Below are 25338 nucleotides of genomic sequence, written 5' to 3'. Positions count from 1 at the left end.
ATTTGGCAGTTCAAATTTCACCATGCTCAAGTTTGACTTAGCCTTCCATCCTTTCAAGGGCAGTAACATGAGGACCCAAATTGTTGGGGGCAATATGCTGATCACTTAGAGAGGGCTGTAAAGCAGTATGTAAGTCTAAGTGCTATTGCTAATAACCACCAATATTAGAAACTGTATTCTGTAAGTAAGCAGTCATATTCTATGCAGAATAAATGAATATGTCATACTAACAACATTTCATAATCCAGTATTGTCTATATGTTTATGAGACAAACTCTGCACTATGTGTATGAAGAGCCAGATTCGAAATATAAAATATGAACCTTCATATATGTGGGTACAGGGATAGTGTCTGTCAGGAACACCTTGAACTTTTCCCAAGGTGTATGTCAGTTGGAAAGTGCAACTGCACAAGCCCCAGGAGAAGATGCAGATCATTTAAGGTGTTTATAGCAAGTAATGTGCGCACTTCAAGTCATAGTTCTAGCAAATGCTATAATATGTATACTTTGAGTCATAGCTCCCGTGTTTACCTTTGTATTCTATTATTATATACAAAGAGAAAATGTCCACCTCTTTTTTGGGGTGGGGAATTTTTGGAGGGTGGGGTGTATGGGGGGGATTGTCATGTGTGTTGGGCCTGGTCTCTGGTTATTATGTGAATTTCGTTGTACGTGTATACTGTGTATATACGTACAATGACAAGTAAATCTAAATATAAAACAAAATTTGCCACTCACTCTGTATTGGCTATGATTAATCAGGACAAATCTTGAAAATGTTCTGCTGGGCAAATACCAGCTAATAGTTTTCCATAGAATAGCTGGTCTAAACATATTTCCCTTACTGAATGTAGGAATCCATATACATTTTCCACAGAGCATGTTTTTTCATGATGACTTGTGTGGAAATATCAGTGTTGAGGTAACAAGATATTAAGTCTGCATTGTATATACATCTATTCCACAAGAGACAGAGGTAGGCCTTGTAGGCCTAACACCTCTATTCGTAACGGGAGTTTCCTATCTTTACTTATATTACACCCAATGGGAAGTTAGGCAGAAAGACATTATATGTAAACATGTCATGTTAGTTGAAGGATTAATCTGAGGAAGTTCTCCCACTCAGTGGCTGAATCACCTCGACAAAAAAGAATGGCCAAGTCATACTCTTGAATCAAAAGCATATAAAAAAATAATTGAGGCACAAACAAAGGATTCTTACAGTGGTGGTTTTTTGGTATCAGAAACCAAGGAAAGATTCTTGTATAAACAATTACAAAACAAATGTTCCCTCTTTAGCTTTTTCATAAGTGGGTGCCACTTCCTTCCAAGAGGGAACATTTAAAATGATGAATGTGGTTATAGAAGACAAACATGAGGGAGTGGTGCTTGATTTCTCAAATTCCTCTAAGAAATGCTTTTTTTGTATTCATTTTGATTGGTGGAAAAATGAACCTTTGCCCCTCACCCTCTCTTTAAGTTTACAGCTCCATTTGTAGGCTGATGGGTGCACTATTTATGTTCACTTTCTTGTAAAGATCACTTTTTTTATAAAGGACTGATGTCTTCCTTTCCCCCCTTTGTTGACCTACATGCGCGTTTAATCTTCTATATGTCTTCATTCTCAGACAAGAATCAAGGGAAAACATTACTTTTGGGAATTTCTTCTTACCAATTTCATTTCAAGCCAAATCAGAATGAACCAAGAGTGAGTAAAAGAGAAAGTAAACCAGTGGCAGAAGCAACATCAAAAAGACAATCTTGGATAGGAGGGATTTAATTCATAATTTTGAATCTTTCAGTTTAAGCTGACAAGCTATTATGAGAACATTCATTGCAGATTTATTTTTGATTAATCAACATGATATAATTTTTTAATTTTTATTTTATAATTGTGAACATAATTGGCGAAGAAGAAACTGTATTTTACATAGCACAGTTTGAGAGAACTAAACATATACTATAATTTAGTTTATATTGAACAGGAAATAATATTGACGGTAGAGCTACTATTTTAAAAAGTTTGTAATAGCTTCAAAAAAGGATCCCTTCATTTTATTGAAAAATATTTTCCTTTATTTTGCATTGCCAGATATTTCAACCAAACAGAACTGACTATTGAGATAGAAAAAGTCAGATAAATGGCATTCATTACCTGGTGGTTGGGATTGGCATGTGTAAGATCCTGGAGTCACTGTCACTCAGCTTTACAACTTAACAAAACAATGCAAAATTGTGATACTTATTACATCTCATCAGTTACATAATTCTGTTGACTAGGGTTATTCGGATCTCCATGAAGCTAATGAACTAATGAGCAAGAAAAAAAATCTAGACATTGCTGTAATAGATGAGAACAAAAGGCCAAGCAATCAGTTATTGCAAAGCTGTATTCAAACCCATATTCTGCATATAGTGGTAAATGATTTGCTTGCTCTAACTTGTATCAGCAAAGAGTCAACATTATCATGACTTTTCTATGGATTCCAAACACTAAAAATCAAAACTGACAATTCATAACTGAAAAATTGCTCACATCAAGTGTGTGTCTGTGTATGTGTGTGTGTGAAATGACTATACAAAGTGACTAATATATTATGCCTACATTAAAACAACTCTCCACCGTACCAATATTTTGAAGTGCACTTGTTAATTGTGCCTGACAAAAATAGTAATAGTAAAATTGTATTGCAATCTTTTATAGATGATTGCATATGGAGGAATATTGCTCAAAGCCAAACAGATGAAAAGTACAAAAAGCAGAACTGTGTTATGCGAGGTTGCAGAATATGTCACAGCCAAGCATAGGAACATTGCTCTCTGAATCACAGTTCTGTCTGTTGACTCCTAACCACTAAAACCAGATTGCTTCCCACTGAGACTTCTCAGTTTATATTGAATATATTATTGCAAAGAAAAGGCCAGTGTTCTATGCTAAATTAAGAAAAGGATGAGTTATTCTGTAGAAGATACTGCTAGGATGACATTGAATAATACCCTAGTGGTTTTATAAAGGTGCAGTTTCTGAAACATCAGAGATATGTTTAAAGATGCATAAGAAATCTGATTGAGAGATGATCATTGGCCCAAAGGTCATTCAGTGAACTTTATGACTAGGTGAACATTTGCATAGTACTGTGTAAAAGTTTTAGGCAGGTGTGAAAAAATGCTGTAAGCAAAGAATGCTTTCAGAAATATAAATAATGATTGTTTGTTTTTGTCAATGTTCAAAATGCAAAGTGAGCGAACGAAAAAAAATCTAAATCAAATCAATATTTGGTGTTACTACCTTTTGCCTTCAAACCAGCATCCATTCTCATAGGTACACTTGCACAAAGTCAGGGATTTTGTAGGATTATAGTCTGGTGTATGATCAACCAATTATACCAAAAAGGTGCTAATGATCATCAATGTCACAAGTAGGTTGAAACCCAGTCATGAACTGAAACAGAAACAGCTGTGTAGGAGGCGTAAAACTGGGTGAGGAACAGCCAAAAACTCTGCTACCAAGGTGAGGTTGTGAAAGACAGTTTCATGTCATGGCAAAATTGAGCACAGCAACAAGACACAAGGTAGTTATGCTGCATCAACAAGGTATCTCCCAGACAAAGATTTCAAAGCAGACTGGGGTTTCAAGATGTGCTGTTCAAGCTCTTTTGAAGAAGCATAAAGAAATGGGCAACGTTGAGGATCGTAGACGCAGTGGTCGGCCAAGGAAGACATGTCAAGCTTATTACCCTTTGAAATCGGAAGATGTCCAGCAGTGCCATCAGCTCAGAACTGGCAGAAACCAGTGGGATCCAGGTACACCCATCTACTGTCCGGAGAAATCTGGCCAGAAGTGGTCTTCATGGAAGAGTTGCAGCCAAAAAGCCATACCTCCAACGTGGAAACAAGGCCAAACGACTAAAGTATGCACGAAAACATAGGAACTGGAGTGCAGAAAAATGGCAGCAGGTGCTCTGGACTGATGAGTCAAAATTTGAAATATTTGGCTGTAGCAGAAGGTAGTTTGTTCGTCGAAGGACTAGAGAGCGGTACAATAATGAGTGTCTGCAGGCAACAGTGAAGAATGGTGGGGGTTCCTTGAATGTTTGGGGCTGCATTTCTGCAAATGGAGTTGGAGATTTGGTCAGGATTAATGGTGTTCTCAATGCTGAGAAATACAGGCAGATACTTATCCATCATGCAATACCATCAGGGAGGCATATGATTGGCCCCAAATTTATTCTGCAGCAGGACAACGACCCCAAACATACAGCCAAAGTCAGTAAGAACTATCTTCAGCGTAAAGAAGAACAAGAAGTACTGGAAGTGATGGCATGGCCCCCACAGAGCCCTGATCTCAACATCACCGAGTGTGTCTGGGATTACATGAAGAGACAGAAGGTTGTGAGAAAGCCTACATCCACAGAAGATCTGTGGTTAGTTCTCCAAGATGTTTGGAACAACCTACCAGCCAAGTTCCTTCAAAAACTGTGTGCAAGTGTACCTAGAAGAATTGCTGCTGTTTTGAAGGCAAAGAGTGGTCACACCAAATATTGATTTGATTTAAATTTCTCTTTTGTTCATTCACTGCATTTTGTTCATTTATGAACATAAATGTTTAACACTTCCATTTTTGAAAGCATTCTTTGTTTACAGCACTTTTTCACACCTGCCTAAAACTTTTGCACAGTACTGTATATCTTCAGGACTTTATTCCTGTTCTCATTACCACCTTGCCAGCCCTGTTATATTATTGAAACAATTATATTTTGTGTCATGCTCCCCATGCTGTGCATAGAACTCCCAGGTGAAATATCATCTAGGTAACTATGGACAAGATTCAAGCTTTTTTAACCTTACAAATATGTGTCCCAGGATAATTCTGCAGGTTCCAATCTGGGTTGGTGACCGGGACCAGAAGTTTGTCTTCCCAGCTTTTGGACTCGTGCTGGAGCCCATCTTCAGGGAACTTCTCTCTAGCAGACTGTGTGCTGTTCTGTGTATGGTATTTATATGGTGACTGTTATATGTGGCTTTTTAGATGTTGATTGGGGTGTGTTGATAAACTGTCATTTGCTTGTGCTGCCCAGCCCTCACCTTCTAAGTACTTGATAAGCTGGTAGTAAATCAGTACTCCTGTTGACTGATGAGGTGACTGTTTCCCAGGCTTCAGTCACTTTCCTGGCTGTTTTTGTGCCTGCTTGTCCAACAATCTTAGTAGCTGCAAAGTAGAATGTGTGTCCTTGTTCATTACACTGTGAGACTATCTTAATTTTTTTACCTTAGTTTCAGCAAAGGTTTATATGATGTTTTACAAACATTCCCTGACATTATTCACGATATATGTGTTTATTTACATTCACATTCTTGTATCATCCTCCCCTCCCCATATGGACCTAGAAAAAAGGAGATTATTGAAGAACTTCAAAGAAGTAATTCTACTCTTGCTCTGCCTAGCATCATGTATATGGATATGCTATAGAAATACCATATAAATAGTCACACTGAGACTATTGGACAGGTTTCTTTCTTCCCAGCCAAAATGTATCCATAGCTATAAAATGTAGTTGAAGAATCGATACAAACATTTAATGTTCCCCTGTGTTTTCCCTCTCTTTATTTTTAACAAAATATACCTCTGTTTGATGTATTTTTAAATTGTCTTGGTCTAAAAGGCTCTTCCTTTTCTTCTCCCTTGCTAATGTACTGTTCTGAGGGGATGCCAGCACCTGCATTTAAAAAATAATGTTCCTTCGTATTGATTTGTCATTTCAGCCAAGAAATAATACCTAGTTTGAGATTTGCTTTGAAAAAAAATCAACTTGAAGTCTTCAAAACAAGAACTTAGGTGGACAATTTATCAAAGGATTTCTACAGTCCATGATAAATTTCAATCCTATAAATACCACATCAGTATGAAAAAACTTATCAGATTATTGAACTTGAGCCTATAAAAAAGAATAATATATATACCCTAAAAAGAATATCAGCATCTAAAAATGTGCTTCGAAATTCCCCATCTGCTATAAGTAATACATTCCCAGTTCTGCTCTTATTTCAATATTAGGAACCAAACTGTACAGGACAGATAGGTTTAAGCACTTATTAGTCTTTTTGGGAATATTTATAAAATGCAGCCATGGGGGGGGGGATAGAGTTTTCCCCCTCCTTTTCACATTTTTTCTATAGAGAAGTCCTTTCTTCAAATTGATCCTTTGGAAACAAGCACTAAAACTTGCTTTCCCAACCTTTAGGTGATAGAAACAGTTTAAGAAAGATATTCAACAGAAAAATGCCATAAAGAAAAATCGCATACCCCTTTTGATCTTAAACTACCATCACTGCAGGGAAATTTTATCTTTCAGAATAAAAGGTCACAAACAATACATAAACTATATAATTGTGCCCTCACCACCTTGGATTTTACCAAGTCTGTATGTGAATCAACCTAATTTACACTTTTTTTAAAAAAAAAAATCGCATTTCAGAAACAGGTTGCAACAGACTTAGGAATGTCCATGTGAGCAATACAACTAAACAGTGATGAAAAATATATTTACAAAACATGAAGCTAACAATCAAAATAACAATTTACCACCAAGGAAAACAGCAACGCCTAGCATTGCAATTGTGCTGTAGTAGCTGTAAAGTAAAAAAAAGTTTGGAAAAATAAATTTTGAGACAAAAGTCTCCATGATAAATTTAAAGCTTGTTTAAACTTAAACTTAAAAAAGAAACAATTTCAGATGGATTTTCTTTCTTTAAATATTGTTGGAACTGTTAGTTTAGGCCTTTTTGTGGCAAAACAAGACTTTGACCTGAGGAAGGAATCAAAAATGTCAAGAGAGGTGTGATCATGTGATCAAAACGCCATCCCTTTTTATGTGCATCATATACGTTGAGATAATGTTGATTGTGCAATCCCAGCTGCCATCCTGTTTTAGCTACCCTGAAGACACCCTTGCTTTCACCTCGCCCTGTTGTAAACAGGCTGAAGTTGAATCTGTGACCAGTCCCTGAACTCAATAAAATTGACTGCAAGGTTTGGCAGTTCATTCAGGTTCAGGTTTCAAAAGATTACTTAACAAAGCTAATAAATGCTACAAATTCTAACAGAGAGTACGTAGGGCATCTTACCAAGCAATGGAAACTAGTTACAGTCTGAAAAAAAACTATACAAAGGGTAAAATGGACAGAGATAAAAGAAAAAAAGAAAATACAAGCATTAATTCTTAATTTGTTCAGCTCCTTATACAGCAATAACCAGCAGAGACGTAGCTTTAATACTGTATAGGCTTTGATGACACCAGATGTTTTGGGACTTCTTCTCACAGCTCATCCACCTCTTAAGTGGAGCTTTCATAAAGCAAACTCATTTAAAGTAGTTAGGTTTGTTGATGCCAAAGTGTTGGAAAATAAAAGACAGCAAAATAAAAATGGGATTGCAGAAAGCTGAGAAGTCTTATCTCGTAGGAGTTAGATTACCAAATAAAGTTCAATATGAGCAATGGTGAGACAAGCTATATTGGTGAAAATGCTCAATGGTCACATATACATTAATAGGATGTGTGCCAAAGGCGATTGATCAAGGATCTTGGGGCATGGTAGATGAAAAGGCACAGGTCACAGCTGCTGTAAAATAAAACCATGTTAGGAAAAGCATGCAGATCATGGCTTATGGAATTCTTGCCAAACTGTTTACCAGGATTGACCACAGAAGATATCTGTAGTTTCTTCTATTTAATAAAGTGATGCCCTCTTTTTGTGTGCATTTCTATTTGCATGAACAAGTACTCGTGAGCACCTCCATGTACATTGGAAAGCCCAAGGCAGACTGGAAGCAGAGCATATTCAATATTTTTTTTTAGAAAATATTTTTCCATGATTGAATATATCTTATTTCTCCCATTACACTAAAGTTGATCCTGTTCTGTTCTGTATTTAGGGATTTCCTGTCCATGGACAGATTGACAGACAGCGTTCTAGGCCTTCCCAATATTTCTTTGGTTTTGAAAGGATAACCAATCAAATACACCCACACAAACACACACACAACCTACGTATATATGGCTACCATATCTGGAAAATGGGTATTTTAGAATTGGAAAAGATATATAAAATGGAAACAGAAATAATTTGGAGTAGCTACAGCAATTCCCCTCATGAGAGATGTCTGAATTTTTACCTTGGAACTAAAGCAAATAATTGGAGACATTGCAGAGGTATTGTATATAAGAGTAGATGTTGTATAAAAATATGGAGGGGGCAGCCTCTTCCTCTCTCTCAAAATGTTAGAATTTATTAAAGCTAACTGTGAGGGGACTTTGGGACCAAAGTCAGGAAATATTTTTATACACTAAACATAATCAAACCTTGGGATTCACTGCTTCTGACTATTTCAAAAGGAGGAACAAATTAATGGAGGATGAAATGTAATCTCTAGCTAGAAAAGTGGAGAGGGGTGAAAAGACTGGAAAGCTTGGAGTCTTACAGGGAAGGAAGCAACAGAGGCCATGTCAGGGTAATGATGAGTTAAAGCTGACCAGCCATTGTAAGGCTGTAACTTAAGATGATGAAATGAGGATGAGTCAGCAGAGGTATTGCTGCTTTAAAAGGCCAGGTTATTGCTACTTTAAGAAGCTGTCTATATAAGAGAGGCCATGTGAGGGTATCTCCCTCTCCTTGTGTATCTCTCTCCTCTTGTATTATCTTCATAGTAGTTCTCCGTGTAGAGTGGGAGATTGATTGATTGCCTAGCTGTGCCTAGAACTTGTGTGTGTGTGTGTGTGCGCGCACGCGCGCACGCGCTTTGTATATAGATGCCCGCTACCCCGCCCCTAGAATTCCTGAAGTCTTTATTTGGCTTTTCCCAAAAGAGTGTAATCAATTTGGTGAGATTCCTATAAATGGGTAGGCAACAATAAAGAAGCAACTCTGATCAGCTCACAATGTCATTCTGATTCCTTGGGCCTGTCATCAGGGCCCAATACTATCAGGGCCTACTAATATTGATGGTAATTTACCATTGATGGAGTTGCAAGCAACATTTCTAAATATCAGCTAATAGGAGCAACAGTAAAAGTCTTTTTCTCTCCCACCATGTTTATGATAGAGAATTTCTTGAAGGAATCTAGTTGGTCATCTTATAATTCACGCACATTATTTTTTTACAAATCTTGAAGGTTACTGTATATTTCTCAAACAGAAATGTCAACCAGCATTTTTAACAGAACAGATTTTTCTTTCTTTCAAAACTTTCTCAAGAAAGACTCTATTTTCAAATGTCACAGTTGAATCGGAAAACAACTTCTGGGAGAATAGCATGTTTGTGGTTAGAAAAGTCAAACTTTTAATGGATGGGAGATTTTTCTTAATTAGATTATGAAGAGTCCATACTATTTTCTTTGTCTATTTATTTACAAATCATGTTTTCTGAATGCTAAACCAAACAAGACAAAGGTATTTTTATTACAACTGTAACTAAGCCTGGAATTATGGTTTAAAACAGTGCCAGTCATTAAGCAGGTCATCATGTGACTGACATGATTTTACAATATTTTTGGAGCAGTCATTAAGCGAATGCCACAGTTGTTAAGTGAAGCCATTTTATGCAATGGGTGGTTTGTTTGTTTTTTCTGAAACCAGAAGTGAACACTGGTTTCCAAAAATCATAAATCACAGTCACATGGCCATGGGATGCTGAAAATAGCTGTAGTGCAGATTGGATGCCAATCATCCAAATGTGATCACATGAGCTACCAGAAGTTGAAATAAAGGGCACAAGTACCTTTTTTTGACGTCTGTTACAACTTTCAATAGTTGCGAAACAACTGGTCATGTCAAGAATTACCTGTGTTAGTTAAGTATACATTTACATCACGGAATAGAGTCTAGTAACCGGATGCAATAGTAAGACTAACAGCTCTGAGAGCACATCAGCAGTTTAGGAAGAATTGGATACCAGTTTTTGTTATGCTGGAGTCACACTATATGTGAGGAAATAGTGAAATACGATTTGAACATGTTTTATATTCATCCCATTTTATTCTAACACATGCTGTAATGTTAATAAGATTTTGGGAAGAGTAATAATATGTAACTCCGTGTAACAGAGTGGGTTCCTCTTACTTGTCCCAGCTTCTGCCAACCTAGCAGTTCGAAAGCATGTAAAAAATGCAAGTAAAAAAATAGGGACCACCTTGGTGGGAAAATAACAGCGTTATGTGCGCCTTCTGCATTTAGTCATGCCAGCCACATGATCATGAAGACGTCCTTGGACAGCACTGGCTCTTCAGCTTTGAAACGTAGATGAGCACTGCCCCTAGAGTCAGGAATGGCTAGCACATATGTGCGAGGGGAAGCTTTACCTTTACCTAATAATGTGTAAAGATATTAATGTGATACTGAATTATATACCAAAAGCTTTATTTTTTGATGTGTTCTGTGTAGATATAGGCATCTGTAGTTAGCAATAATAATGCCAACATGACAAAACTGATGGGCTATCATGACACAAGATTGGCCTTTTGCAATTAATTGCAACATCGCAATTTCACAAGAGATGTGTTTGCATCGCAAAGCTGCAAAGCATATTTTGTTATTTGCCTCTTAATAGATACCCATGAATATTTAAAAACTGAATAACTATCACATACCTATTGTTTTTCTTTTTTTGCTATAAATTATAATAGTATAAATGAATGGGATGAGTAGGATAGGATAAGATGGAATGGCATAGGATAGGATCCTATTTTGTAAAAATCCAAATGAACATTTCTTTGGGGAAAAAATCTTAATTCTGGCACATATGATGGTTGTCTCTTAGATCCCATGGCAATAAGCAAACATAAGTAAATTCATAATAGATATTTCAACAATATCCAGTGGATAACATAAGGGAGACTTTTGCATACTGCACATTGCTTGTATTTGGCAATCGAAAAGCTCAAGAGTGTTAACAAAAATATATGCTGTTCATGCACAATGCATATTTTGCATTTGGCAAACTGCCTGAAAAAGAAAGCACAACAGACACAAAATCCTTAGGAACAACAATTGCATTTAAAAGTAGAATTGAAAATATTCTCAATTTACACATCCTAAGCTCTCAAACCTAGTTTTGCACAAATACCTTGTGTGACTACCACCTATTGGTCCCAGCAACTCACACAGAAGACAGTGAGAGAGATCTATGTCATGGCATATAAAGCTAGACTTTGGACTCGTCAAATATGTATCAAGTCATAAAATATCTTAAGAGAAACAATTATTCTGGTAACAAAAGAAAATAGTTGAGAAAAGAAGAAACATCCCTGCCCGTGAAAATGAAGTTAGTCTGCAGAGTGAAGATTCTTATCTTGTACTAATTAGTAGACCTTGTGAACTAGAGATTTTGTTTAAGTCAGGGAGTAAAAAGAAAATAAAAGAAAACAAAGTCTCTAGAGCAAAATAAATGTCTTCAAACAAACTTTCAGGATTCTGTTAATGTAATTTTACAGTAAAGCGGAATTACCTCATCTGGTCATGTTTCCTGTCTGGGGTACTGGGACGGTTGACATCAGCCTTGGAAATCTGATAGTACAAATCTCCCACCATCTGTCTCAAAGGTGCTTTTTCAAAAGGCAACTGGACTGTTTATTCTTTGAGTAAGAAGAAGACATTTTGCTTCTCATCCATGAAGCTTCATCGATTCTGGCAATATGGTGGGAGTGATGGAGGGATTAGTTCTGACAGAAAGGGAGGGGGGTTGGATTGGAAGTGATGGAGGCTACTTGGGGTTTTATCTTCTCAAGAGCTCTCAGGGAAAGTGCTAAGACCAGATGACTGGGAAGAAATATTATCCTTCCAACCCCCAATCCCCATTCTATCAGAACTAATCCCTCCATAGCCTCCACTATACTGCCAGAAGTGATGAAACTTCTTGGATGAGAAGCAAAACTTTGTCTTCTTCTGCAAGGAAAAAACAATGCAGTTGCCTTTTTAAAAAGTCCCTTTGAGATAACTATGACCTGGATTGACTGAAAATCTCTGCAGACATTTCCCACTGTCTCTTTTACATCCTGAGAAGTTAGGGAGGGTCCTGTGTTTCTTTCCTTGCCCATTATGCAGTTGTGGACTATGCCCTGTCTTATCTGATTGTTCTTTGGCAGCATCTCTTCTTCCCACCACCAACTCCCAAGGTCATTCCTATATGCCATTACACACAAGGCACAAAAACCTTTAGATGTTTGTGTATCAGCTTGTCTGGATAAGAATCAGAATCTTAATCCATTATCACCTAAACTACAGACCAGGAGAAGTGCTTCATTGCGTGACCCGTCAAAACCGCGGAGGACAAAATTGCGCTCGACGAAAGCGCGCATGTGACGTTATCACAGCGCGACGAAAAAAATTAAAAATTGAAATAAAATTAAAATTAAAGCAAGCCGATTCACATAAAGGTAAGGGTTAGGTTTAGGGTTAGGTTTGGGGGGGTTAGGGTAAGGTTTTCACTTTATTTTTACATTTTTCGATCACAGCGCGATGTTTTCGTCGCGCTGTGATGACGTCAAATGCGCGCTTTCGTCGAGCGCGATTTTGTCCTCCGCGGTTTTGTGGTGGAACCCTTCATTGTTCACTTACTCACACATTATCGTAGATTGCATTTTGCTCTCTAAAAATGAAATGTTGCTCAGAAAGCAATCTCAGGTTCCACAGCCCTTTCTTGAGTTCAGTTTTGTGTGTCTCTGCTTTAATCGCAGTTGTTTAATTTTGTTGTTGTTGTTTGGCAGAGACTGTGGAGATGACCTAATTAAAGGAAGTCTGACATTAATGGTTAAATTGATGGAACTGGAATGTATTAGTATATCTCTGATTCTGAATGAACTAGAAGTCAACTATGTAAAATCTTTATACCAATCTATGCAAGATGACCCAAAATCACGACTGCCCTTTCATTAGACAAAGTGAGTGCATGTAAAAGCCACAGTATATGACTCCACCTTCTTACAGTCACACCACACCACTCTCTTGTAAATCCCAAGAACCAGTGAGATCTTTCTTATTAGGATCAGGAAGAGCACACTTTCAATGATTGTATCTAAAATCTGGAAGTCATTTACAAAGAGGCCAGCTTTCTGAAATCAGTAAAACCATTCTGCTCTTTCTTTCTCGTTTTTAAAAAAAAATCAAAAGTCCTCTATCAAAAGGTTGTTTAAATATTTCATACTTTCTGTAGTATTTTTTGTACTATTTATTTTTATATTTTATAAATGATAGCCAACTAAACCACTGTCAAAAATTGGCAGGTTCAAGCATTTAAAGTTATTAATAATATATTAGTGACTTTTAAATAATAATTTGCATTGAAGTTTTAATAGACATAGCAAAAACAAATATAAACTAATAATAAAAGGAAACTGAAAAAGAAGTTTAAAAAGTGCAAAAGAGAAGGGGGGAGAGAGGGGGAGGGAAGGAGGGAGAGGGAAAAGAAACAAAGACTTTCAGCCTTTATCATACTGAGTGCAACCTAATATAACTTCGCCCTCAACAATAGATTAGTGACTGTTGCAAACATTATTATATACAGTATTATTGTGGCAAGTTTAGTTTAGTTTAGTTTAGTTGCGTTTATTTATAGGCCGCCCTTTTCCCTGAGGGGACTCAGGGCGGCTAACAACTTATGGGAGGGGAAGACGTACAATAACATAAAAATACAGTATGTAGTTAAGATCAAACAACATTCATTCAACATTCGGGCGGGGGGCAAACTATGGTCTTTACCATAGTTTGCAAGAGCATTGCAAAGAGCAATGTGTATTTTATATTCTGTTTACCCCTATAGAAAATGCATATTAACACATACCTTTTTCATATTTCTGGGTTGTATGAAATCTGTTGCAAAAAAACCTTGCAGATGATATCTGAGACATGTTTGTGTATTGCTGTCTCTTTACCTCTCTTTGTCATTCTCTGCTTCCAGCTTTCTTTGGGAAGTATCTAAATGAATATAATGGTTCCTATGTGCCTCCTGGCTGGAAAGAATGGGTTGGATTACTTAAGAACTCTCGTTTTTACAACTACACGCTCTGTAGAAATGGAGTGAAGGAAAAGCACGGATCTGACTACGCTAGGGTAGGTCCTATTGATTTATTTTAATTTTCCTCCTTTGACCCTAACTGTGAGATTAGCCCAGATACGTTATGGATTTAGTCTAATTAAAGTATTTGTTTTATATCTGAGAGCCACTGCTGGTAATATAAACTGTAATCCATAAACCCGCTCTTTAGGCTGTGCATTATCATTTTCCTTCTGGAGGGATATATGATTTAAAATTTATTTAGTGACAGCAGGCAATTCCTGAGATGGTAAACATTCCAATATGCTTACCAGCTGAGAAATAGATTTGATTGTAGCTTGACTCATACTGTTTTGGCTGGTGTTCCCTACTTTAATTAACATACAGGGTTATATTCTGTACTGCTGTACGCCTGTAATTATTTTATTGCAAAATCATTGCTTCCATGGTTGTGAGATGCCGCTGTTGGTCAATTCTAATCTGTCATTAATCCCTAAATTCAATATTTAGGTACAGGGCTATGAAAATGAGATCAAGAGTACATGTGTGATATAATCTTTAATTACAATGGTCTATTAAAAGTAAAGCTATTTGGAATGTAACATTCATATAGCATTGCGTTCTTTTATTATTCCTTAAGAGTAGCAAAACAGGAATGGGTATGTTCTTGTATGCATATTCAGATTTAATAGAGTGACCGAATCTAAGTTTAACCAAGAACGTTAAATTAATAAAGGTGTGCTTTAAAAAAACTTTTTCTCTGTCACGTAGAGACCTTTTTTCTTTTAATAGCAACTCTCTTGGGTGCATCACAAACTATTTTTAAAACTATCTCTAGTTTCAAAAGAAAATAAGAATCTGCCTACCTATTTAAAAATCCATCTCCTAATGCAACTCTCCTGTTTCCTAATGTATTACTGAGCTCAATTTAAAACGCCAATTTTAATATTTAAAAACCTAAATGGTTTGAAATGAGGTTACCTTTTCTTCTATGTTTGTTTTTGATCTTTAAAATCTTCAGAATCTCTGCTTCATTATTTAGAGCCAATCAAATGAACCAAGGTAGGTTATTACCAGATAGAAGAACATTTTTGGATATGGAACAGCCTCCTTTGACTGATTTGCTTGGCAGTATTCGTGAGGTCTTTCAGTTCCAAGGCTCTTTATGCATTACATATAACCTCAGACTCATTTTTTTAAAAAATGTATGGCTGCAAATGTATGCTTTTTGTTTTAAGAGCCTATGTTTGATTTACTTTATTGTTATACAATTCAGATTGTATTATTTTGCATCCCAATAGTGTTATAATGCTTTCCAGATAGTTTTATATTGTGGATCAGTAAATAAATGTTATTAATAAATCTTCTCTGCCTGGTGCTATGTAGATGTATTAGATTAGAGAGAGAATTATTAGAATTGTGGTCCACAATTCCACAGAAGCTAATCAGTGTTGCTCCATGACAGCTGGTCCAAAATTTCAGGAAGGTGTCTTTTCCAAACAGCATGAGGTACCACAATATGATTTTGCAGCGTCTTAAATTTAAAAATGGATTTCAACATTGAACTGTGATCCCTCTCAATTTTTATATTTTTACAGTACAACATTAAATTTTAAACTTCTTTTCACTGGACTAGATTTATCCAATTCCTGCAGTTGTTCTTCATGTTTTAGCCTCTAGCCCTCTAATCTTTATAGCTCTTTTCTGTACTCTTTCCACAATCTCAATATCTTTTTATGTTGTGGTGACCAAAACTGGATGCAGTATTCCAAGTATGGCTGTACTAAGTCTTTGTAAAGCAGTATTAATATTTCACATAATCTTGATTCTGCTAATGCAGCCTAGAATTGCATTGGGGTTTTTTGGCTGCTGCCACACACTGTTGGCCCATATTTAAGTGATTGTCCACTTAGATTCCAAGAGCCCTCTCATACGTTTGACCTAGTCATAATAACATCTAAACAGGAATCAAGTTTTATGTTTACATAATCTTTGAAGTACAGTGTTTTGCTGCAAATTTAAGCACACCTATAATTTTACAATACAGTTTTATATCCAGCGCTCATATTTATATTTTTTACTAAAGCAGTGAGTTTCCCAGCATATGCCCTCCTGTTTTGGTAAGTCTTATGAGTGTAACATGTTCTCTGTAATTTTAAGGTGACAAGACATTTGTCTGTTTCCTTGCTGTCATAACAGCTGTGTCAAAGCTGAAAATACCATGACTATACCTTCTTTTACAGCTTTCTCCAAAATATTGTGTTTTCCACAGTCCCTCCCAAATATGGCATAATAATCCATTTTCTTAGTTTGACCCCTAGCACGCAAGTGAGAAAAAACAGAAATAACCATGAACCTGGTGGAACAACAGGATGGTTTTCAAGCAACGTAGTAGATCTTCTCAAAACACTGTACTTAAAAAATACATTTGAAATAGAGTAGTAGCATATATGTACTTTACAAGCACTGAAAATAACTTGATTGTCTCTTCATTCTTAAATGATAATTTATATTTTGATTTTGCTTCTCTTAAGTAGTATTTAGACTTATATACCACTCCATAGTGCTTTACAGCACTTTCGAAATGGTTTATATAGCGTCATCATATTGTCCCCAACAATCTGGATCATCATTTTACCAACCTCAGAAGGATGGAAAGCTTAGTCAACCTCAAGCCTGTCAGGATCGAACTCCAGACTGTAGGCAGAATTAGACTGCAATACTACATTCTAACCACTACTGTGTTTCTTCTCTTCATTTCATCCTTTCAGGACTATCTGACTGACTTGATCACCAATGACAGTATTAGCTTTTTCCGAATATCAAAGAAGATGTATCCCCATCGGCCAGTTTTGATGGTTCTTAGTCACGCAGCTCCACATGGTCCAGAAGATTCAGCGCCTCACTATCACATCTCTTCCCCAATGCTTCCCAACACATGTAAGTAAACATAAATAATACCCATCAATTTTATGCAACTCCAGAATAAAGTAATTATAATCTATATTTATTATAATTAAATACATTTTCTGGGAAACAATTAGTGGTTATTTGTATCTTGTCACTACATTATCCTAAAGGCAAAAACAGATGCTCAGTATATTTTCCAACTTTCAAAACTCTGCAACTATTTGCTGTTTGAGTATAATGTGTAGTTTTGGTGTGGCAGAAATATTGTCAAGGACTGAAAATATTGAGAAAAATAGATATATAAGTTAACAGTAGAAGATTGCATAGGATAGAGATTAAACTGTAATCTTAAACATGGTTATCTAGAAGTATGGCCTATTGATGACAGACAGACTTGGTTTGAAAATACATTAACCTACAAACCATCAAATCAAAGTTACCCAAATGAAGTTTAAAATGTGCAAATCCATCTTCAACTGGTTAGGTGTGTTGGGTGAACACAGCCCCAGAAATTTTCCCCTGCTAATTGCTTATGTTGTTTTTTATTTTGTAGGTGAGGTGTTGGGGTACAATATGTAAGTGTGGGTATTATTTGGAAGACAATAATGTTTTAATAAATAGCTACATATTCAAAATTCCCCAGAGGTGGGTTTCCTACCAGTTCGCACCTATCAATAGAACCGGTTCATCAAATCTACGAACCAGTTAGAAGAGGTTCCACCAGTGGACCTGGAAAGCAGGCCACACCTACAGAAGAGGTTCCAAATTTTTTTGAAACCCCCCACTGCCCCCACACACAGAGAGAGAAACAGACAGACAGACTGACGCAGAGAGAGAGAGAAAGAGAAAGAAAGGAAGGAATAAATAAATAAATAAAAATGAAAGAAAAAGAGTGAGAAAGAGATGAAAGAAAAAAAGAAAAAAGGAACAGAGAGACAAAGGAAAGAGAAAACAAATGGCTGGCAAGCCACTCCCATCAGGTCACATGGCCAGCAAGCCACTCCCACAAGGAGGCCACACCCACAGAGTAGGTTCCAAAAAAAGTTGAAACCCACCACTGAAAATTCCTATAAAGAATTCATTGAAAAATTGGATGGGAGGAAATGTGTGAGTGCATATTGAGAAGATTTCTTAAAGCATATTGAATGTTAACTATTTTGCTGAAAATAACCAGAGTCTGCATTGGAATATTTAGTCATAACTTTAATATAAAAATGAACCATTTCAATTTCTGCATGAAGTTTATTTAGATTACCCAGATAATTTCTTGACGTCTCTAAAAATATTTTCCACCATAGTTGAATAGTTTTTATAAGACCCGCAGAGCTGCAGATGTAAACTGTGGAGTTTGGCTGCTTCTCCAAGGTCAAATATAGAGAATTTGTACAGGATTTGTAGAGCAAAGGATTTCTTCCCAATCTTACCACTTCAAATTTCTGAATGGATTTGAAGTGGTTATTTTTGTTCAAATTCCAAAGTCGTTATAAGTTGTGTATTTGGAAATAACATGGACAAATCTTTTAAGCATAAGAGGGTTACATTTGTAGTAATCAAAGAAGATTGTAGACTTTGGATGGATTAAGCAGCAGGAGGCTTCAGATGAGCCAGGAAATCACAAAGAATATAGGAAAAGGAATTTATCAAGTGTTTAGATTCATTCAGGGCATTACATAGCAACAGTTTCCATAACCATCAGCATTTTCAAACAGCTCTGTCGTTATCCTGCCACAATAACATTCTGAAATCAGAGGGAACATTAGCCCTGTAAGAGAATAATAAGCAACCTTTTCTCCCTGGAAAAAAAAGAAACCTCCCTTTCTTTTCTCTGAAAACTATTTGAATCAGAAAACCTATATCAAAGGATTCCGTTGCTGAAACCACCATTAAACAAATTTCTAAGCCCATTCAGGATGCTGGAAAACCAGAGTCTGATTTTAACCTGTTCTAAACGTTTTGCCTATCACCTCTATTCAAACAATAAATGCAAATAGGATATTTGCATGTAATCCTGATATATCAGTAAAGCACAAGCTCTCAAGATACGTACATAAAAATAGCACCTGGAGTCATAGCCATTACAAGTCTTGACTGCTTCTTTCCAGAAATCTTGGTTTACAAAATTGGAAGGCCCGGCATTTATTCCTCTACTGATATTTTTCAGGCATGCCTGCACAAAGTCCTAGGAGTTCACCAGGACTACTTAAAATATTTATGTTTAGTCTTGAAGTCCTTGATGCTTAGCCAGGATAGTCTCTAATATTCCACTGTGCCAGGCATACAAGCTTGCTCTTCCAGATGCACCTGTCTTCTTCTTTCTTGCCTCTGTCATTGGGTAGGATGCAAATTTTGGTGCGCATTTAGAGAAAATCATTACATGGTACTTGTGCAAGCTGGAGGTAGTGGAAATTACACAGTTTGAAGGATTAAAACATGGTTTACAAAAACTCATTCAGGTCTGGCTCATTTTGAAATAAGAATTTAATATAGCTTGTTTTCCTGGTAACTATTTATGCAGTCATATTGAAATTCTGCTAAATATTCAACTACCAAATATTGTAAAAAGGGTTTGTAAATTGGAGCCAGAAGAATGCTGGCACCCAATACAGGTCACACAGCAAAGGTGTCACATGCACCATTCTGTGGGTGCCCAGAATTGCTGTGTGTAGCCTCAGTCCTACCACTACCAAGCTTGTAGATACTTTTCAAGCGTAGCCCTGTGTAGATAAAGTTTCAGTAGTCCAAATATTGGTTGGATCCTACTTTTTCTTCTTCAAAGTGACCAGAATTATATTTTAAAAATCAGGCTTTCTGATTGACCCCTCTGTAACATAGGTAGTCATCCTGCAGGTGCATGTGGGCCTGGGTGTTGGACTCATTTCAAAACCTTTCAAAATGTGGATAATCCATTTCAGACCTGGTTGAAAACAAAACAAAACATATCTGTCCATAACTATAGAAACTAGCCTTCCAGAATAGTTTTTTTCCTGACTTCCTAGAGGAGAGATATCAAACTCAAGGCCCATGGGATGCTGAAATCTGGCCCACAGGGCTGGCCTGGAAATATCAAAGGACTGGTCCTTGGTGCCTCTGCCGGCTAAAACGGGCCACGGGGGCCCGTTTCTGGCCGACAGAGTGCTGCTGGAGATAGGGGAGACTGAAAACGGGGCCTCCATGCGGCCTGTTTTTGGCTGGCAGAGTGCTTCTAGAGGCTGGGGAGGCCGAAAATGAGCCACACACACACACACAGCCTCCGAGGTCAAACACAATCCTGATGCGGCCCTCAATGAAATTGAGTTTGACATCCCTGTCCTAGAGTATCAGAAGGGACAACATAGGCAGTGTGGAAATATGTTACTATAGCCTATTTCAATAATGTAGAATTCTAGTGTTCTTTCCTAGGGAAAGTCTTCTGATCTGGTCTTCCTCCTAAGGCTGACAATAACTGTTGCTCCTTAGAGAAAAATAACAGAAAAAAAGAACTAATGTCAGCAGTATTGTATTGCTACTATTCAAATTCCACTCCTTTTTTGTAAACTGCAATACTACATGCACACTGGAAAGGAACAGAGCTTGTCTGGCAACATTGCTTTCATTATTTTGACTAAACCATTTGTCATAATAACAAGGAATCACCTGCGTGGAGGTGGGCAGCCTTCTAAATTTGTACAATAAATAAATAAAATTGTAAGTTCTTATAGACATCACTAAAAGGAATATCAAGACGAGGGAGAGGAGAGGTTAAAAGAAAAAGAGGAAGGATGTTTTCTCTGCTTGCCCTCACAAATTACCCCTGAGGGTAATAGAAAATTCAAGAGAAAGATTGTTTCCCCCTCTCTGCCCAATAGCCCAAGGGTATTTTTATTTATTTTATCTTATTTATATATCATATTTAATTACCTCCCATCTCCCTCACAGAGTGACTCTAGATGATAAACAAATAGAAACGAGGAGCTTCCTTAGGAATGAATATCTGGAGTTTAAAAATTTCAACTGATGGCAAATTCAATCTCCATTCTACATTGAATATTGACATGGTGCTTTTGCAAGCCTTTTGCAAGTCACAATGCGTTCTGTAAAATATTAGCATATTAAGGTCGGCGGCATATTATGTTTATTTTACTGGCTGTTAATTATTTTTGTCTCTCTAGCACACCCAGTTATAATTATGCTCCAAACCCAGACAAACACTGGATAATGAGATATACAGGTCCCATGAAGCCTATTCACATGGAATTCACCAATATGCTACAGCAGAAGCGACTTCAGACACTCATGTCTGTGGATGATTCCATGGAGGCGGTAAGATTTACAAGCTCATTCCTCAAGTCTTAGATGTAGGTCCTATCTTCCTGGATCATTCAAGTAGTAAGTCAAGCTTTGAGAAACTAAACCAAGGTTTTCACAACTATAGAAAATTCAAGTTTCTTCTTTTGGTTTATAATGTTGCATTGCTTTAGGAAGAACAAAGGTAGTAAATTATAAAATAGTTACAATAGCAAATATTTCCTAGGATCTATTATAATTGTAGTCAGAGACACACGTAAAAAATGGAATAAGAAAAATAGACTGCATTAGTGCTCTGAACTTTAATAGCTCTTGGTCAGTATTTCAGGCCCTTGAGATGAAATGGCAGGAAATAAAAGGTGTTTTGATACTTTGTATTGAGTAGCAGTTATTCAGCAAACATCTGAAATATCCCCAATAATTAAATCTGGAACCTAGACTGTTTTCCACAATTATATTCCTAGTCATACAGAAACAGGGGAAGATATCCAATGAGGAGAGACTTTTGAACAGGAGAAAGGAATGCTATTTCTTCTAGTTTCCTAAAATAGTTCCAGAAGGAGCCATTGAAGGAGGAAAGGAGTGAATGTTCTTAACTTCCTTGCTCTAGAAAGGAAGAAACTTGATGGTCTTCTTCTCAAGTTTATAAAGCTGCCAGGCATACATGGAGGAAAAATAATTTACTGCTGCCTATTCTTGTAATTTGTTTAAGATTAATCATAACACAGGTATTCCATGACAGTAAGATTAGGATTACATCAGTGTGAATTCCAGCAGGTTCTGATAGATTCTGGAGAACCGGTAGCGGAAATTTTGAGTTGTTCGGAGAACCGGAAAATGCCACCTCTGGCTGGCCCCAGAGTCGGGTGGGAATAGAGAGATTTTGCAGTATCCTTCCCCTGGAGTGGGGGGAATGGAGATTTTGCAGTATCCTTCCCTGCCACATCCACCAAGCCACACCCACAGAACTGGTAGTAAAAAAAAAATGAATTTAACCATTGGATTGGGGGTTAGGGTCTGTTGTGATCTGTTCTGGGATGTTATAATCTTTTTGCCAATGTTACTATATACATTTGAGGAAATAATAGTCTTGCAATTTATCATAGTGGCTATTCGGTCTTAAAATAATCCCTAGTAAATTTGCTGATGTAAAATACAAATTTATAAATAAGAGCGATACATTTTAACATCCTATCAGTCAGTCAGACTTAACCTCCTGCTTTCTTACAGATGGACTCCAAAAATAGTTATGCTCTGACCTGCTTTTCTGTATTAAAAAATGAAGGTATCTGGGTCATCATAAAATGCTATGGTTAGCATTCCTTGTCAGCTAAAGGAACAGCCTTTCATAAAACCAGAAACACAGTTTGAAGGAAAATGTTTCACCAAAGATAAGTTAACCAAAGCAGAATTCAGAATGCATAATCCCAAAAAATGTAGTTATTGATATAATAAATCAAAACAATTGAATATGTGTATAGTCCATCTCAGTTGAGGATAACTGACCTTTTAAATCAGGGATCTCCAACCTTGGCAAATTTAAGACTTATGGACTTCAACTCCCAGAAGTCATCAGCCATCAGCCATCCTTCTGGCTGAGGAATTCTGGGAGTTGAAGTCCTCAAGTCTTAAAGCTGCCAAGGTTGGAGACCCCTGATTTAAATAACCAAAACATTATGAACTAAGAAAGCCAGTAATCCATTTTGGATCTCAGCCCTATTATAGGAGCTAAGGACTAAAAGCTCGGAAAGATATAAGACTGGGGGGGGACGGACTGCTAAGTACTGTGATGGTTATGGGAATCATACAGTTTTGTTCCTATTTTAATTATCTTTTGAGTAAAATTAGGTATAGTATAAAAGAGATTTCATGTTCAGTACCATGACCCCAAATCCCTTCTATTTTTTTTCAATTTGAAGTAATAGGACACAGAACAGTTAAACTTGCCTCCCCCCCCCAAGTATTTTTAAAGGATTTAAGAACATACTTTGGTCAAACAGAAGAGTAATCCTTGGTCTGTGTATTTCATGAAGAAATTGCTTAATGTTAGCTCCTATAATTATAATTTTATGCTGTTTCCGGTTTAGTGCATGTTCTTTTTAATTTGTTGCACCTGTTTGAAGTATTAAAAATAAATATACATTTGTAGGGCAGGAAGTGTAAATTCAAAGGTGGTATTCAGGAGATTCTGACCAGTTCTAGAGAATAAAGAATTTTTAAGAATCAAATACTTTTAATACCAATGGAATAATATTATATATTCAGTGTTATTTACATATAACATAATACAATGGGATTATTGGGTTTTTTTTTCAGTCTAATACATAGTGCCTCTATGAATGTATTTATTTTATTCATTAATGTATTTATTTTATTTTTCAGATTTATAATACATTAGTTGAAACAGGTGAACTGGAAAATACCTATGTAATATACACAGCAGATCATGGCTATCATATTGGGCAATTTGGACTGGTGAAAGGAAAATCCATGCCATATGAATTTGACATCAGAGTTCCTTTCTACATACGTGGTCCAAATGTGGAGGCTGGATCCTTGTAAGTTAATGGGCATGGTGGCTCCAGGTTAATTCTGCATTGAGCAATGTACTGAGTGTGTGTAATCAGGGTAGGCACCTACAAAGATTTCTGTTTTGGTTCAATGTGTTTAAGGCTTCAGCCATCAGGAAACTCTGTAAAGAAGCGAGGGATCCTGGTAAAGATCTTCATATTGAATATCCAAAGATCTATAAAGCAGTCAAGCACCTAAATATAAGGAAGAATTTGTACATGTGCCAACATTGCTTCCTACTTTACTTCTTCTTGGATATAGGATATGTCTGCATAAAACTAATATTTTGCTGGCATTCAAGCAATATTCAAAACATCTGCCTTTAATAAGATGAAAGATAATATATTTCCTTATTCAATTATCCTATCATAGGTGACCTCTTTGTTAAGTATCCCCTCTAAATTTCATCCAGTTGTGACCATTACTTCTGTTCTATCTACTATATCCATGATGGTGAACCTACGGCACACGAATCATATCAGTGGGCACGTGAGTTCAGCTCCGGTGTGCATGGGCACGCTGGCCAGCTGTTTTCGGGCCTTCTGGGCCCACCAGAATTTGGGAAATGGGCATTTCCGGCCTCCAGAGGTCTCTGAGTGGGTGGGAAGACCATTTTCTGCCCTCCCCAGGCTCCTAGAAAGGGTCTGGAGCTTGGGGGGGTGAAAAATGGGTCCACCATGCCATTGCATGCCAAAAGCAGGGGTCGTGCGGGAGGGTGGTCACGCGCACATTCGTGGAGAACAGGTACATAGAATGATGGGTATAGGCACGGACGTGCACAACCCCCAGTTTTGGCATGCAATGGGAAAAAAGGTTAGCCATCACTGTACTATACAGTCTTGAAGCTGCCATTCCGGTTCCCCTGGGCTACCTTTTCATCAAAGAAAGGTTATTTTTCCAAGGATGGTATTCAGGAAAAGGAGTTGAAGCACTGTACTGAATGTTCTTCAGTTGACTTTCCTATTGCCAGTTTCCCAAATTCTGTTATAGGTCTGTTCCTAATAAGCAAGTAGCATGTGGAAGGAATAACATAATTGTGGATGATATATTTTTCCCCGATTTAAAAATCTTTACACTGCAGTATACTATGCTCTATTAAAGGAGAATGTCTGAATGTGCAAAGCATAGCAGCCTTCCAGACCAATTTCTTCTCCATCCACATAAGGATAAATGACCTAGTTTTTCGTCCATTCACTTTGCATGTGTTCAGTGTCAGATCTATTCTTCAGATTTCACTTTTTTCCCAAGCACGGCATTTCACTTTTTTCTCATGTTTCCAGTTAATATTTCTCATATTTCCACTTAAAATGTGTAGTTAAGCCAGATGTTCAGGGAAGGTTAAGGTTTAAGCGAAGCCTGTTTTAACTGAAGTTTTACTCTCCCACAAAAAGCAGATCTATAATTTGGGAGTTCTCTTTGACCCCCAGGATTTGCAAATTATGGCTATGACAAGGAATGTTTTGCAAATTTACTTTGCAGTAGCTATCCATGGCTTGGTTACAATCCATCTTAATTACTGGAAAGTGC

The 25338-nt window shown here is 37.0% G+C and overlaps 1 protein-coding gene across 1 annotated transcript in view; it reads left to right on the top strand.

The window, feature by feature from the left end:
- SULF2 (sulfatase 2) overlaps positions 1-25338 on the top strand; it is a 108222-nt gene that overhangs the window by 31901 nt on the left and 50983 nt on the right. Inside the window, 5 exon segments of the mRNA XM_032219086.1 lie at positions 13951-14102; positions 16818-16953; positions 16956-16986; positions 21105-21255; positions 23623-23798. Coding sequence (XP_032074977.1) covers positions 13951-14102; positions 16818-16953; positions 16956-16986; positions 21105-21255; positions 23623-23798 — 646 coding nt within the window.

This window comes from Thamnophis elegans, chromosome 5, assembly GCF_009769535.1.
Source record: "Thamnophis elegans isolate rThaEle1 chromosome 5, rThaEle1.pri, whole genome shotgun sequence".
Taxonomy (NCBI): Eukaryota; Metazoa; Chordata; class Lepidosauria; order Squamata; family Colubridae; genus Thamnophis; species Thamnophis elegans.
This window is presented reverse-complemented; position numbering and strand designations above follow the sequence as displayed.